Below are 15,950 nucleotides of genomic sequence, written 5' to 3'. Positions count from 1 at the left end.
GGGGAGGCTTTCCAGAACCATCTCCCAGAGGAGGAAGAGCATCGGGGGGCAAGGGAGGTGGGGGTCCCAGCACAGCACCGGCCCTGGCCCCCAGGTGAGGCGGACACCTATGGAGGGGCCGCCCGGCCTGAGGGCAAGAGCCAGTCAAACTGGGCTCTTCCCCGTGGCGCAGGTGGAGGGGAGACCTAGGAAAGGGGGCCCGATGGGGTCCCCCAGCTCCTGCATTTTTCTCCGTCGCTTTGACAACACCACACAGGCTCCCAGAGTTAGAATTTGGGGATCGAGGGAAGACAGGATGCCCCCCTCTGAGGGTGAGAGAGAGGGGAGCTGAAAAGGGCTCAGCTCCCGCCCACCCCAGACCCACCAGGGACATGGAAACCCACCTGCCTTCTTCACCGCGTGTGAGGGACATGGCACATTCTATCGCAGCCTCTCCCGCTTAATTTCCGTCGGATCTTCACTGCTTGGCCGCAGTTTCCTTAGCGCCTTCAAGCCTTCAACGCCCCGTATCGCGTTGCTCTGTCCTTCACAGTGGAAATCAGAGTTGGTGGCTGGTCCAGCATCATAACTCCGCTGCAGGGGAGGACACTGCATGAGGCTGTCCCCTGCCCCTCCCGCCCCGCCATGGCTGCTCCTCTAGAACCTCACAATGCCCGTCTTCACCCACCCGGGTCCTCACCCACCACCGGCTGTCCTGCTTGTCCTCGGGCCATCCCTGTCTCGAGTCATCAGACCCTCTGACACTGGAGCCCAGAGCCAGGCTTGGCTTCCAGCTGAGGCGTGTCCCGCAGGGGTGGGTGCTCTGGCCCAGCAGGGGCCTGTGAGACCCGGACATGGGGTCCTAGGAGACTGGATATGATTGAGAAAGCATCTCTATGGGTGAAAGGAAATGCTTGTTTCTTTAAGGTGTGTGCCATCCGGAGTGTGGTGACAAAGGCTGTGATGGCCCTAATGCAGACCAGTGCTTGAACTGTGTCCACTTCAGCCTGGGGAGCGTCAAGACCAGCAGGTAAAGGGCTGGGCTGCCCCTGTGTGTCCTGGAGACGCCCAGCGTCCCGCGAAGGTGGCCAAGCTGTGTTCTCCACCCCCACAGCCTGGCACCATACTTAGGAATTAACCAAACACCCTGGAAAGGAGATCATCCTGAGGGTCACTGCTTGGGAATTTTATGTTTTTGTAACCTTTTATCTCATTTCATAAATAACTCGTGACCATGACAGAGAACTCAGAGGCCGTGGCATTGTTTTGTCTGTGCTTATAAACTTTTTTCTCTCCATTTTGCTAAACAAAAATGGGTCGTATTGAGCATGACAACCACTTGGGAACTGCAGACAGATGTCATCTTAAGGGCCAGTACTGTTCTAAAAGTCAGCACAATCGGCCGTGAATGAGGAGCCCCCATCCCTGAGCGCCCGGGCAGGGGTGCAGCCCTCCTGGGGAGCACACACCCACCAGTGCTCTGGCAGCGGTGCGGCTGGGACTCTCACGGTGTCCTCGGGACCCAGACACAGCCGCACCCTCCCTGCGCTGTGCGAAGACGTTTGTTCGGCTGGCTGGACACAGCCTGGAGACCGCTCACTGCCCGTGGTCACTGTCAGTGGGGTTTTGCCGGAGCTGAACGTTCCAAAAGTCAGATACCGTCATGGTGTTGCCCAAGGAAGCCAAGCACAACCTGCGAGTGCCCCCGCCCCCCTAGGGGAAACTTTGAAAGGGCAGGAGTCCCAGGTTCCCATGCAAGCCCTCAACCCTCTCCTGCATCAGGAACTTCTCAGGGGCATTAGTGGTTTACCTCCGCCCTGGGGCCTTTGTTTCCTCAGAGTCTCCTGACGGGGAGGCAGCTAAGGTTTCCCTCCCGGCCAGCTGCCCTGCCTCGGCCTGACCCCCGTGCTGCCGGGTAGGCGTGGGGCTGGGGCCAGTAGGAAAGTCCTCTCCTGATCTGCTCCCACAGGAAGTGCGTGAACGTGTGCCCCTTGGGCTACTTTGGGGACATGGCAGCCCGCCGCTGCCGCCGCTGCCACAAGGGATGCGAGACCTGCTCGGGCCGGGGCCCCACCCAGTGCCTGTCTTGCCGCCGCGGGTTCTACCACCATCAGGAGGTGAACACCTGTGTGACCTTCTGTCCCGCTGGATTTTATGCTGATGAAAGTAAGTGTGTGTCCCCGGGCCTAGAAATGAGGAGTCAGCCCCACTCTGGGCTGGGGTCCCCTCTCCTGGGAGAATTTTCCCCGCCCTCTGCTTCCTGTGTACTCCGTCCTCCTGAGAAAGGACCCTTAACGGGAGGGAGGGAGAGAGGATGAAATCAAAGCCCTCGGACCCTGTTAGTGGATAGCAGTTCACACCCAAACCTGGCCAGGATGATTCAAAGTGACTCAGAAATGGAGCCCCCGTAGTCTGGGGTTGTCACACTTCTGTAGGTCAATGTCCATTATTCAGGATGGACGGGGAAATAGCTTGAGCCAGCGGCTCTCAGGCTCAGACCGATTTCAGACACCCAAATAGAAAGGCTTCCGGGTATGCCCTGCAGTCTCTCCTGGAGCAGTGGATGTGGGCGCTGGGCGGGGTGCGGGACCCAGCACCAGCTTGTGGCCTTGGTGATTGAAACTGGGTGAAAGCCCCTCCCAGCAAGAGCCGCTAAGCTGAAACCGGGGTTTAAGGCCGGGGAGGTTTGCGGGTCTCCATGAATGAAGAGGAGCCTGCTGCCGGGCATAACTGGGCTCAGGTTGGTCTTGGCTGTGCACTTTACATAGTGACCACACTCCTAAGGGGGGGGCGACGCTTTCCTCACCTTGCAGTTGGGGAAGTGAAGCCGAGCGAGGCCAAAGGGCCCACAGCTAGCAATGACCCAGTGGACTCAGAGCAGCACAGGGTTCCTGCCATCCTGCCTGTCCTGGGAAGTGGGGTGGATGGGCTCTGGGGCCGGGACCTCATGCCAAGGTTTGAACACTCACCTCGGCCTGGAAGAGGCCAAAGAGAGGGCTTGGGTTAAATTGATGGAGGACAGTTTGCAGATGACGTGTTGGCCGTTGTGCAGGGAGGGGGCAGGCCTTCCCAGAGCTCGCCTCTGGCCCGCATCCTGCAGGAGGGGTCCCGTCACAGTGTTGCTCTCACTCCTATGGGGAAGGAGCCAGGGAATCCTTAAGGACATATAAAGCCATGGAATAACCACACTCTTTAGAGGGGACACAAAGAGTCATGCAAGACACGTTTCACAGGCTTTGCAAACACCTGCCCTGGGCTGCAACCAGACATGTTTTCGGGGCAGAGGCTCCTCCGTCCCTACCCTCCACCCCACCCCTGGGCAAGAACCAGCCACCTCGGTCACCCCGACAGTCACCCCCAGACGCCCTCACTGAGCCCCCGCAGCGTGTGTGTGTGATGCCACCTGTGGGGCCCCGAGGAGGAGGCCGGTGCTGACTGGGTGCCAGGATGAGTGACCTGGGTAATCACCGAGACCCAGGGCTTCCCGCAAGGTGTGGTGGGTGTCGGAGATTCATGTCTGCGCAGGTGACCGCCAACGTGTCAGTAAAGACCCCTGTGAGGGCCCTGGGTGGGTGGGGTCGCTCAGGGGCACCCGAAGGCCCCGCCGGTCACACTTAGGAAGACTGGCACCTTGGTAAATTCTGCTCCGCTGGCTCCAGTCCCAGGGGAAGATGCAGGACTAGAGCACGTCTCCTCTGGAAAGGGCCCACCTCCAAGCCTCAAGGTAGTGTGAGGACTTCACTCCAGAAAAGAGGTGCGAGGTCTGTGATCTGACACCTGGGCACGCGGTCTCCACATGCCTCTGGCGGTCGGTCACCGTGTCACCCGTCTGGAGACAACGCCGGTGACGGCTGTTCCATCAACCCCACTTTGAAACACCCGAGTCTCGTTTGCCCGGGTTTGATCCACATCCACTCTTCCCACCTCTTCTCTTTTCCTCCTCTTATTTTTCTCCAGATCAGAAAAACTGCCTTAAATGCCACCCAAGCTGTAAAAAGTGCATGGATGAACCAGAGAAATGTACTGTCTGTAAAGAAGGATTCAGGTAAGACCCTCCCTTCAGACCTGAGGCGCGGCCATGGGTATATGCTGGTATAAGTGTCTGTCATTGATTTACCAAGTGTTTGCCACCTTTTCCTAAAAGCTAAAATTTCAGAGGCCCAAAGCCTTTCAGAATACAGATTCCAAGTCAAAATCAGATTTCCACTTAGAGATTGCTGTTTATGATAGAAAGGCAGAGGATGGGGAAAATGTCTACATTTTATGCAACATTTGGAGAATTGGTAAGAGCGAGAGTGGATCCTCTCATAGAAAGTAGGGCTGGCGGCTGGAAGGGTGGGGAGTTCTAACGAAGCACGGAGCTCCATTTCCTAGGCACCGAGCCCCACTCACTCCAGTTTCCTTCCCAGTCTGGATAACTGAGGGAAGGGCGGAGGGGGCTTGCTCCCTGGAGATACTCTGTAGATTCCTGGTTTGCCCGGCTCCACCAAGCTCAGCCCACGTCTCCTTTAACAGCATCTTACCGAGCTAGTCATTTTTTACTGGAATATTTTGGAATGTTGGTGTAGCCTGTTTACTGCCACCAAGTATACATTACTTGTTCCTTGAAGTTACCATCTAGAAGCTTAGAAATCATTCTGTTCGAAATTGTGCTGTGGACCCTCCCGCGATCCAGTCTTGAACCAGGGTTTGCACTTTAAGGAAGAAAGGGACGGGTCAGCGAGGGCAGTGAGCAGGGGCGGGGCCAGGGGGCATCACTGGGCTCTTGTTAAAATGCAGGTGCTGACCCAGCGGCTCTGTGACTCTGCATTTCTACCTGGCCCCCAGGGCACCAGGATGCTGCCGGTCCTGCAGCCTCCCCTCCCGTCCCCTCAAATTCAACCCCACAGGGTTGAATTCTTTTGCAGTAAGGAGTGAAGGAAGAAAACAAGCATTTTACTCGAGCTGCTCTCACCAATACTGCCTCATTTAATCTTCACAGCAACCTATGACGTATGTGACATATATGGCATTCTTCTTCACATTTTACTAACGGGGAGAGGAACGGTTTCCTGGAGCAGCATGACTAAGGTTCCCCAAGCCCGCCCCACCCCCTCCAGATCAGGGGATTGGAGAGAAGAGGGTCCACTGCCCCACGCTCCTGGGAGTCGGGGGAGGGAAGGGGAACAGGACCCCAGAGTCACACGTCATGCCCGTTCTCTGAACCGGGGAGCTGCACGAGGCAGGATGAGGAGTGGAGGGGCGACATGTGGAGGAAGGGGAGCCCCAGAAGGGAAAGGCGGAGAGGTTCAGCTGGCCGCCACTGGGGCCTGGGAGCTCGGCTGTGGGACCCTCCCGCAGGGCCCCCCACCCAGGCCGGAGACTAAGGGTGTCAGGGGGAGGCACTGTGTTTCCAGCTCCCTGGAGCCTGTTTCCCAGTGGGGATGTGCTGGGGGGGGGGGCTCGTCCCTGCTCCTGTGGGTCAGGTGGGGGAGAGGAGGTCAGATGCTCAGGCCAGGAGCTGTGTCCTGGGGAGAAAATGCCTCTCAGGCAGCAGCCCCCCAGGTGGAGGCAGCGGTGCAGCCGTGACGAGCAGTCAGAGAGGACTGCGGACACTGAAACATCATCAGCCGTAATCCACAGAAAGCTTCCTTTTATTGCCCAATATCCCCTTTAGCTGTGGCTTCAAATCATCGGTCACACTGAAGCAGTGAGGGCGGCCAAGCCGTGCGTCCATCTCTTTAGGCTGGGAACATCCGTTAGTAAAGACTTGACTGAACAGCTGGTGCAGTGGCCTGGGGGCCGGGACGAGAGGGAGCCCTGGGGTCGGCCTCCGCCTTGATACAGAGATGCTTTCAGCCCCACCGACGTCCCCCCACCAAGCGCAGGAGCCTCTGGATCTCACAGACCCTGGGGCACGTGTTTGATGTGTCAGGCAGCAGATCCATCTACAGCATGTGCAGCAGTGAACTTGGGAACTGAAGCGGCCATGGCAGCCAACACCCACTCACACTGCTGGGTGCCCGACACCTGCCAGGGTTCTGTCCTCAAAGCAACCTGACCACGCAGGAGCCTTGACGGACAGCTGAGGAGACAGAGGGGCAGGAAGGTTGGCTGGCCTGCCCGGGGCCGGGGCTGCACGGCTGTGAAGGGGCAGAGGGTCTGCTCCAGAAGCCGTGCGCTCACTGCCTGGCCAAGCGAGGTGAGGGAGGAAGGCCGGAGCCACAGCAGGCAGGGCTGCTAGGTCCCAGGAGCGGATTTTAGCTCAGGTTCATTGTGAAGCACAGAAGGCTTCCAGCAAGGGCGAGGCAGGAGCCCACTGGGACTCAGGGTCAGTCTTGCCGCCAACCCCCCTCACGCATCACAGATGCCAAGGCTTCACCCAGGGCTGCGCCCAGTGAGACCGAGCCAGTGGGGTGACCCACCCATGCTCGAGTTCTCCTCATGGGCCTTGGGTTCTGGTGTGATTGGTGTCAGTGAAGAGAAGGTGTCACGGAGCAGGAGAGCACAGAAGGCGTGGAGGGCATGGCCTCCCGCATAGGGACCGAGGCCACGGGGCTTTGGGAAGGAGCTTCGGGACCACCGGCCACCAGAAGGCGGAGACTCTGCTTCCACGCCTGGGTGTCCCTTCCAGCCAGACTCGAGATGCTGCAGGACAGCTTTGCTGCTTTCATTAGTTCAGAACCTTAAGTGACGCCAAGAGCTGTGCTTTAGCAACTTTCAGTTCCTCTCATGAAAGGCATTTGAGGGCAAATCATAATTGAATTAGAGCTTTGGAAAGGATATAAAAGAGTGCCTTTTTTTTCTTTTCAACAGCCTTGCACGGGGCAGCTGCATTCCAGACTGTGAGCCAGGCACCTACTTTGACTCTGAGCTGATCAGGTGCGGGGAATGCCATCCCACCTGCCAGACCTGCGTGGGTGAGTTCATGGCCTGCGGGGGCCACACTTGGAGCCCGAGTTCCCCAGGCCGGTGGGCTGACTACCTGGAAACCCAGAAAGCCCTAGGACTTACGGGCTTCCGTGGGTGTTGCAGCATTAAATCCCAGAGGCCCTACCAGGGGCTGGGAGAGGGGAAAGGGGGATAGTGATTAATGGGTACAGAGGTTCAGCTTGGGAAGATAAAAAAGTTCTGGGGATGGGTGGATGGTGGTGATGCTTGCATAACAATATGAATGTACTTAATGCCACTGAACTGTATGCTTAAATGGTTAGTATGGTCAATTGTATGTTATGTACATTTTACCACAATTTTTATAATTGAAAAAAAAAAAAAAGAAAGAAAAACCACAAGGGCCCACTTGGAGCAGCCTGGGCTTCCCGGTGTCAGGAGCCCAGCCAGGTAAGGGATGCTTTCAGGCCGGGCAGGGATGCTAACTGCTCGTGAGCTCTTGCGTGGAACCCAGCCCTTGCCTCAGGGTAGCAGTGCCGGAGGTTCATGATTCATCAGGGAGAGGCTGGGCAAGTTCCCGTGGTAAAGGAAGAAGGCTTTTTAAAACATAGCCTTAGTTTCTTGTACCTATCTTCCCTATTTTGAACATTTTACTCAAAAGAGGAAAAGATCTCTGTAAACAATTTTATGTGTATTGTAATTTCCCACAGAGATGATAGCACAGCTGCCTTCCAGGCACAGTTTTTATGCAGAATCGCAGAGAATGATTGTCTTGTTGGGTTTCGTGCTGCAGAGTTGTTGGCACCAGGATACTGTAGCACATTCTGAGCTTGTGGGCTCATATATATTTCTGATTGAATCTTCTCCTCTTGACCCTCCTTCCTGACCCAGCGCTTTGGTCCTTGTTCTAAGAAACCCACATCAGGTTGAGTTTTTGCTGCAGTAACAAGTAAGAATTAGGTCTCTGCTAGGTCACTGATGCCGTAACATGGGTCCCGGGATGCATGGCAGGACGGGGCAGCCGTCCCAGTGTGGCCACATGAGCCCATGTCAAGGGGCCCTTGACCCTTGACCAGAAGTGGACATGCCATGGCCAAGACCAGCACTCTCAAGGCCTTTGGAAGATGTGCCTTCCTGGGGCCCCCTCCTGGGACAACCCCCCAAAAGGCAGGGGCCCAGCAGCCTTTCCTAGTGTTTGCCTTGTTGCCTGTCATTTTCGTTCTGTTTCTTTGACTCATTGTTTAGCCCAGGTTGATTAAGAGCATCGCCGATGTCACTTATTTAAATTTCATAGTCACTTGAATCCATAAAATTCGGGCGTGTGGCTTTATAATGCTTTTGATTTCAATTATTCAATGTGGTTTCATTTCTCTGCATCCCCACACTGCCTGCTGGCAAACAGCTTTATAGTCGCTGTGGGTTCTCTCACCCAGTCTAGCGACCTCTTTGTCACTTGAAGGGTCAGGCTCTCCAGGGGTCTCCCCTGCTCCCCACACCCGCCTGCCCGGGTTCCCTCTATGCTCTGGGACGTGTGCATCCATCCCGGCCGCTGCTGGGACAGGGACCCCACCCACTTCCGGCGCTGAAGGCTTCTCACTGCCTGTCACGGTCCCTGTCGGGAGCCCCTGGAGGCCTAAGCCACCTGGCCCTCCCCTCCCAGCTCCCCCTCCGTGACCACTGCTGCTCCCCGCCTGTGAGGGGCCTGGGTGCGGTGTGGGGAGGGTCGTGGTTAGGCACGAGTACAGCATGGAGCACGGTGGCATCTGTCCCCACCCCAGGCCGGCAGTACTTTGGGACACTCAGTGTTGACTCAATAGGAATAAGCTCTTCCCATCCTGGCCCAGGTACCCAGAGCCTCTGGCACAGAGGATGTGATCCCTTGGGGAACCCATCTGCCTTGGGTGGGTGCAGGGGACCCGGTCGGCAGGGCGTGGCGTGTGGGTCAGTGGCTAGCGGCCAGTGGGGCACATGTGTGCGGAGTTGAGGGGCATGAGGGCCGGTCCTCACCCAGGGGAGCACGACATGAAATAGCAGATAAAAACCACCATGACAGGTCAAGAGAGAGATGGCAGAAGACAGGAACGCGTTTTGTATCTTAGCACCCTTCATAGCACGTTTTTCCTGCCTTTTGAATAAGGGCCCTGCGTTTTCAGTTTGTCCTGCGCCCCACAAATGATGCAGTGGATCCTGCCTAAGCATCACCCGTTTTGCTACGATTTTTATGATCTGTGTCTGCTTTTCAAGTGTCTGACGCCTGCAAAGCCTTGTGACTAAATGGAATCCCTGAGAGACTTTGAGTTACAAAGTTCACAATTTTTAGTGGTAGTGAAAATAGTTGCTCTAGGAGATTTGTGTTGACTCAGCTTTTGTCATCGTGCTAAAAGATCCAGAACATAAAACCTGCCATTTTGAAGTGCACGCCTCAGCAGCACTGAGCACCTTCACGTTGTCGTGGGGCCGTTGCCTCCGCCCATCCCAGGGCTTTGTCTTCTTCTAACCACAGCTGAGTTTCATCCGCTTTTAAGTTTAGCAAATTGAGCATTAAACTAGGAACAAACAGGAATGAGTGTTCTTTCCCATTGCAGAAGCTCCTTAGGTACTGGGGACCCTGGCAGCCCAGGCAGTAGGACATGGGTGATGGGGTTTGGGTGGGGCACCAACGCCAGATGCTCCCTGCAGATAAGTGATGGGGGTTGGCGGCACAAGAGCAGCCGTCCATCCAGAAGGACATAAACTGGACGCATTTGTGGGGTGGCTCTCCCACTGCGTTGCAGCAACAGAGGGAGGACACCCCCGTGGAGATCCCAGGCGGGTGGGCAGCTACTCCTCATGAAGGCCCTGGAACCCCAAGGGCTCCCGCTTCTGCCTCACGCTCAGTCCTGGGTGAGCTCGGAATCCCCTTCCAAGCTGGAAGCTATGGTTCTGAGAGGAGAAACCAGCTGCCAGAGCACCAAGCCTCGGGGCTGGCAGAGCCGCCCTGCGGACCCCCGTCTGCAAAGGGGTCCTTCCATGACGCAGCCCAGAGGCCCCCCGTAGGTCCAGAAGTCACTCCAGGAAGATGGCCAGACACCTCTGCCTCAGCTGTCAGGCCTCAAGCCGAGACAAGACCACAGTGGGGGGAGGTCTAAGGAGGGGCTGTGGTCTCCGTGAGCATCTGAGATGGTTTCTCCCTGAGTTCAGTCCTCTAAGATGTCAGCCAGTGGCCACCTCGCTGCCTCTCTGATGCTCCTTGGGGACTCTGACACGGAGCGCACACCCAGCACTGACTTGTTGTTGGCCTGAATGAATGAACAGATGGGCAGACAGACAGATGGACAGCACGGTTTCTTCACTCGGGACCACTGCCTGCCCAGGCTGATGAGTCCTCTTGACTGAGCTGCAGATTTTCCTTCACGACTCTTGATCCTTCATTCAGAGCTTTTGCCTTTTCTGGTCCCCACGCCTCACCCCAGAAGCCCTTAGTTGTTTTTTCTCTGTTGAAAGAGTCCTGATCCTTCACACCAAATACCTGTCCACCCCAGGCCCCCAAACCTCTTCTTTCCCTTTTCCCACATATTCTTACACCAAGTTCTGTCCACTAGAAATACGATGTGAGCTACTGATGCGGCTTTAAGTTCCCTCAAGAAACAGGTGAAAATAATTATAACATCTTATTTAACCCCATGTATCTAAATACTATCATTTCTACATGTAATCAATATTTAAAAAATCAACAAGCTATTTCACATTTTTTTTAACTATGTCTCTGAAATCCACTGTGTAAGTATGTTTGGCCAGGCCACATTTTGAGCACTCAGAGCTACCTGTGGCTGCCCTAGCCGAAATTGGGCCCAGGCCTGTTGGGAAAGGAGGCACCTGGAATCAGGGCCGATGAACGCGGCCCGGGCAGCGGGAGGTGTGCTGAGCTTGGTGCAGCCTCCATGTCCCCATCCGTGAGATGTGGGCATGAGGCCCACCTCCCAGGAGTGGCGAGGAGGGCCCAGTGCAGACGCACAGTGGCACCTGGGTGAATCTAGCTGTGTGGTGGCCTTGGGGCGTCTGAATAGGACCTGGATCTCACAGGTGCTGCAGCAGGTCTGGGACACGTGATGGGCAGGTGGGCGGTCCCTGACCTCTGCTGCTTTTCCCGCACCCCTCAGGGCCCAGCAGAGAAGAGTGTATTCACTGTGCCCCAAACTTCCACTTCCAAGACTGGAAATGTGTGCCAGCCTGTGGCGAGGGCTTCTACCCAGAGGAGATGCCGGGCTTGCCCCACAAAGTGTGCCGAAGGTATGTGCACCTTCCAGGCAGTCCTCCTGACTTAGCCCGAGATGGCCGGGGAAGGGCGGTCAGCGGTGCCCGTGGAGAAGTGGCAGGAGGGCTGTGTCTGGTGGCCCCTGTCCCAGGGGCTGGGGGCAGGGTGGGCCATGTTCCACGACAGCAGTGAGTGCAGTGGGCAGACAGGAACCCGTTTACAGAGGAGGGGGCCCTGCAGGTGGTGATGGCCAAGGTCACAGTCAGGCGGCAGCCCTCATGCCTTTGTTCACGTCCTGAGTACCTGTGGAGACCTACTGTGTACCAGGCGCTGCGTGGCTGGGAGGGCAGGACGCGGAGGACGGGGGCCTGACTGGCAGAGCCGCCACCCCGGGGCAGACTCCAGCGAGCCCCACCTGCACCATGGACCACAGTGCGTTCACAGCAGGTCATTAAGGAAACCACGTGTAGGATTTGTTTAAAATTTAAATTGGATAATTTAGAGAAGATACAAGATCCCGACAACTTCCTCATTCTAAAGCTGCTTCCAGCCAATGCAGAGATGTTATAACCCTGCTCGTTCTCCTTTTCCGCTCCCTCCCGTGTGTCCGCAAGGCGCACCGTCCTTTTCTGGGGGCTCTGAGCAGTGTTCTCTCTTGTCACGGGATGTGGGCAGTGAAAGCAGAAGCCATCTGCTTGGTGTCCTCTTGTCCTGCTGAACATTGCCTCATGTCAGGCCTCATCACCTGGAGCCCAGGAACAGGGCAGGGCAGTCTATCTCGTCTAGGGTGAGAGTGACGATGAGGAGTCTGCAGGTGACCTTGAAGATCATGATGGTGGGAGTGGGGAAGGGACCGTCCCTCTGACGTAGACTCAAAGAGGGAGCCTCAGGCGCCCACTTCAGAGCAGTGCAGGGAGACCATGCCCGTCTGGCAGCTCACAGCTGGGGACCCACAGTGGGGGGGGGGGGGTCTTTGAGATCCCCTCAGGCTGTGTTTGAGAACTCTTCTGGATTGTAACCTATTCTTTAAAACAAACAAACACCAACAACCTACGTGAGCAAATGAGAGACCACCTGGTCCTTGCGCTTGTGGGACCCACTCAAAGAGGGTTAGGATTTCAGCCCCACTACCCAGCCACCTTCACCCAGCCTTGCTGAGTCCCGTGAAGGACCCTCAGCACCGGTGTCTGAAGTAAAGCTTCATTTTAACCAGCCAGCTGGTTCCAGGGTGATTACTTTTAAGTATGGCAGCCAGGGACAATGTGGAATTACACAGTGATAATCAGTTTCGTTTGTCAGACACCCTGGCTGTCAGAGGATGCTGGGAATTCCCACGAGTACGGCAAACAGCCCCCGCAGGGCACCCAGAAGCTATGGGGTCCCCAGCGCCAGGAGGCAGGGGGCAGGCAGCCCCCGTGAGCCCCTCCTTGGCTGAGGAGGGCAGGAGCTCCCTGGGTGCTCACCTCCACTCATGGCAAAGCTTTAAGTCCTGGAGGAGCATCCAGTGCTGGGGCTGACACAGCAGGTCTCAGAGATATACCCCCAGGAAGCGCCCTGCACGGGACGCCGAGGTGGTGAATTGCCAGCACTTCAGAGAATTCCTGTCTCCCGAGTCCCAGGGCTCTGAAGACCCCTCAGTGTGGATTCCCCTGGAAGGACAAATGGCCTTGGTTCCGCAGGGCCTCTCCCCACCGAGGCAGCAGCAGCGTTCAGAGAGCCTGGCTTCCCGAAGGCCCCAGAATGCTGAGTGCCGGCCAGGGCAGCCTCAAGGGAGCGAGCAGCCAGCCAGGGCTCATGGGGAAAAGCCAGGCCGGGACGCAGGCCTGCTAGGTTGGCGGCCTGGATGCCGAGTCAAGACCCGTTATGCTGAGGCCCACGGCTGAGAACAGTCCATGATAAGTATCTCAAAAGAGGCGCCGGACACCCCAAGACTTAGCAAGAGGACCTAGAAGAGGGAGCAAGGACCTCTTTGAAGACAGAGCAACTCGGTGGGGTGTCTGCCTCCCACCCTCCTACCACCCTCCCTCCCCCGGCCCCTCCTGGGTATGTTTAAGCAGGGCAAGACTCAGGCAGGCCTTCTGCTCTGTCCTGTGCCCAGTGTGACGAGATTTCTGCCATCTGACTGTCACCTGGAACAGCCTAAAGACGGGAGGCGGGGAAGTGGCCCCGGCAGCAGGGCAGGGAGAGGACTGCAGTGGGCGCCGCCCTGCAGAGTTTGGCAGGACAGTCGCTGTGGTGTTTGGGGGTGAGGTCGGTACCACAGAAGGAGCAGAACCAGAGGCGTCTTGAAAGCCCCCCGCCCAAGAGGACCACCTGCCAGGCACGGTAACCTTGACGGAGGAGCCAAGAGGGTCTCTCAGAGAAACAGGGGCCCCGAGGCAGTTGGGGGAGCAGCCTGATGCCGGATTCTTCCCCAAGCCGGGGCCTCCAGATCCGAGCCCAGGCTGGCCGACAGCTGACCGGGGCCTTGTGAGCCCCTGAGATAGAGCCCGTCCGAGGCTGCCCAGGCTTCTGCCTGTGGAACTGGGAGATGCTAAACAGTGGTGGATTAAGCTGCTGCATTGTGGTCATTGGTTACATGGCCGAAGAAAACCGACACAGCTCCCGGGGGCTGCCATGGAGATCCTGGGGCTCTGTGAGGCTGAATTTGGAGAAGAAAGGGAGCTGTGTGCAGCCGGGTCTCCACTGTAGCCGCCCTCTTACTGTTTATAGCAAAGCAACCCTCAGCCAGGGCCTTTGAGACAGCTGACCCCCAATTACATGACTTGGCTTGGCCCTAGCTCCCGTGTCACTAGCGGACATCATCTGTAAGAGAAGCGGGAGTTGGGGGGAGTGGTCTCCTGTGCAGTGGCATGAGGGGCCTGTGGCCCGGCCAGAGCAGTGCAGCAGGACAGGGGCCAGGCCCTGGGGTCTTCCCCAAAGTGCGCAGTAAGAGTCTGCACTACGGGCCCCGTCCTCCCGCTCCAGGGTCTGTGGGGCGGGGGGGGAGGGCAGGCTCTTGCTGCAGGAGGAGGAAGTCGGAGGGGCTCCTGGATGCGGTTTGCCTGTGGGTTTACACGTTTATAAACATAAACTATGGGCCCGAACTCCAGTTTGGAGGCGCCCTCAGCGACCCCAGGAGAACAAAAGCCACTTCTCATCCAGGCTGAGGGCCTGCTGTCCCGGAGGCCCTGTGCAGGCAGAATCCATGGTGGCATCTGACCCCGGCACAGGCCCGCTCAGGAAGGAGGCCTACAGTGAGCCTTGCTGTTGGCATCTGGTCGCTGCCTGGGAGGTGGCATCTGTCCCAAGCACTGCCTACCCGATGCCCCGCCCACCCTGTCCGAGCCCCGTTCCCGGGCCTGCTGGGCCTGCAGCTGACAGGGAGCTGGGAGGTGGGTCTGGGGAGACCCAGTCCCTGGAGCTGGACGCGGAGAAGGCAGCAGGTACAGCCCAGGTCCCTACATGGCCCAGAGCAGGAAGGGGCGTCGGCAGGCTCTTCTGTGAAGGGCCCGATGGTGAGTCGTTTAGGCTTTGCTGGCCGTACAGTCTCCAGAGCAGCTGCTCAGCTCCAGTGCCACAGACGCAGCCACAGACAGACGCAGATAAACGCACGGGACAGTGGAGTGCGCTGACCCTCCCACCCCCGAAGTCATGGCACTCTGTTAGCAATAGTCCTGGGTCCTGTCTTCGGGACAGGTCGAAAGGGCATCCCCACCCCCTGTCCCCAGCGGGGAGGCCGACGTCACCACAAAGGAGGCTCAGCCCCGGCCAGCCCCAGGGTCATGTCTGTCACATTCGGGGGAGCCTGGCCCCGAGCCCCAAGAGTCAATGCTGACATCCTCAAGGAGCCACCTGTGGCCACAGTGCCCAGGAGGGCGTCCAGGTGAGCCACGGGGAGGCTCAGAGACCTGGGCCCATCCTCAGCTCCAGGCATCCTCCTGCCAACTGGCCATGACCGTCTCCGCCCTCCCAGGGCAATAGAGGAGAGACGTGCAGATGCTTGGCCAGAGTCTCGGGCCGTCGTGGGGGGCACGGTTACAGCCAGGGGGTGCAGTGCAGGAGGGTGGGAGGGCCCTGGGAAGGGGCCTGGAGTGGCTGTGCCTCTTTCTCATTTGGGAACCCGTGTTCCCCCGCAGGTGTGATGAGAGCTGCTTGAGCTGTGAAGGCTCCAGCAGGAACTGCAGCCGGTGTAAGACAGGCTTCACACAGCTGGGAACCTCGTGCGTCACCAACCACACGTGCAGCAACGGTGAGCATGGGTGGGTGACGGCCCCTGAGCCACCCCGGGGCTGCCCCGGGCAGAAGAGAAAGGAAAAGAAGATGCAGGGACCACAGTCCCTTGGACAGCCCTGTGGCCCCTCCTCTCGATGATCACTTGGCTCTCCCCTGGGCCTCCTCCCTTCCCTTTAGGCCTCTCACATTGACCAGAGAGGCATCTCCACCACCAGCCCAGCTAGTGCGGGTCGGTCCGTTGAGTAACTCTTACAAATGATTCTGTTCTCGTACCGTTCCCACTCTCCTGCCATAAGCCCAGGGTGGCCTGGGTGTGGTGACATGCGTTAGGAGAGGCCAGACCTTGGAGGTCAAAGTCAGGAGGCCTGAAGGCTCTCAGCCTCCCTGAACATGTGTCAAGGCCCGTGTGTCCATGGGAAGGACCTGCCTCTGTGCTGTGGGAGAGCCCTGGTGCTCTAAGCCGACGGGGAGAGGCAAGGATGGGCTGTGAAAACAGGAGCTCAGAGGAGACCAATTTGGGGATTCCGGGCAAGAGAAAGTTTGGCAGAGGACTCTGGCCTGGAGACCCAGTGCAGGGGCCGTGGGCAGACGTGCCGTGGCGAGAAGGAGCCTCCATGGCTCAGCAAGCCTAGGGAGGAGCAGCCTGGGGCTG

The 15,950-nt window shown here is 57.7% G+C and overlaps 1 protein-coding gene across 6 annotated transcripts in view; it reads left to right on the top strand.

Moving 5' to 3' along the window:
• PCSK6 (proprotein convertase subtilisin/kexin type 6) overlaps positions 1-15,950 on the top strand; it is a 195,764-nt gene that overhangs the window by 177,022 nt on the left and 2,792 nt on the right. For all 6 annotated transcript variants that reach the window (XR_009699485.1, XM_061181688.1, XM_061181686.1 and 3 more), the window contains 6 exons: positions 907-1,009; positions 1,949-2,145; positions 3,937-4,024; positions 6,775-6,878; positions 10,989-11,118; positions 15,202-15,314. Coding sequence is in view for 5 of the 6 variants with exons in the window: in XM_061181688.1 (XP_061037671.1) it covers positions 907-1,009; positions 1,949-2,145; positions 3,937-4,024; positions 6,775-6,878; positions 10,989-11,118; positions 15,202-15,314 (735 nt within the window). In the remaining variant the exon portion in view is untranslated. The remainder of the gene's footprint in view (positions 1-906; positions 1,010-1,948; positions 2,146-3,936; positions 4,025-6,774; positions 6,879-10,988; positions 11,119-15,201; positions 15,315-15,950) is intronic.

The sequence above is a fragment of the Eubalaena glacialis genome, chromosome 2, assembly GCF_028564815.1.
Source record: "Eubalaena glacialis isolate mEubGla1 chromosome 2, mEubGla1.1.hap2.+ XY, whole genome shotgun sequence".
In the NCBI taxonomy this organism is placed as follows: Eukaryota; Metazoa; Chordata; class Mammalia; order Artiodactyla; family Balaenidae; genus Eubalaena; species Eubalaena glacialis.
Note: the sequence above shows the minus strand (reverse complement) of the source record. Positions and strands in the feature narration are given on the sequence as shown.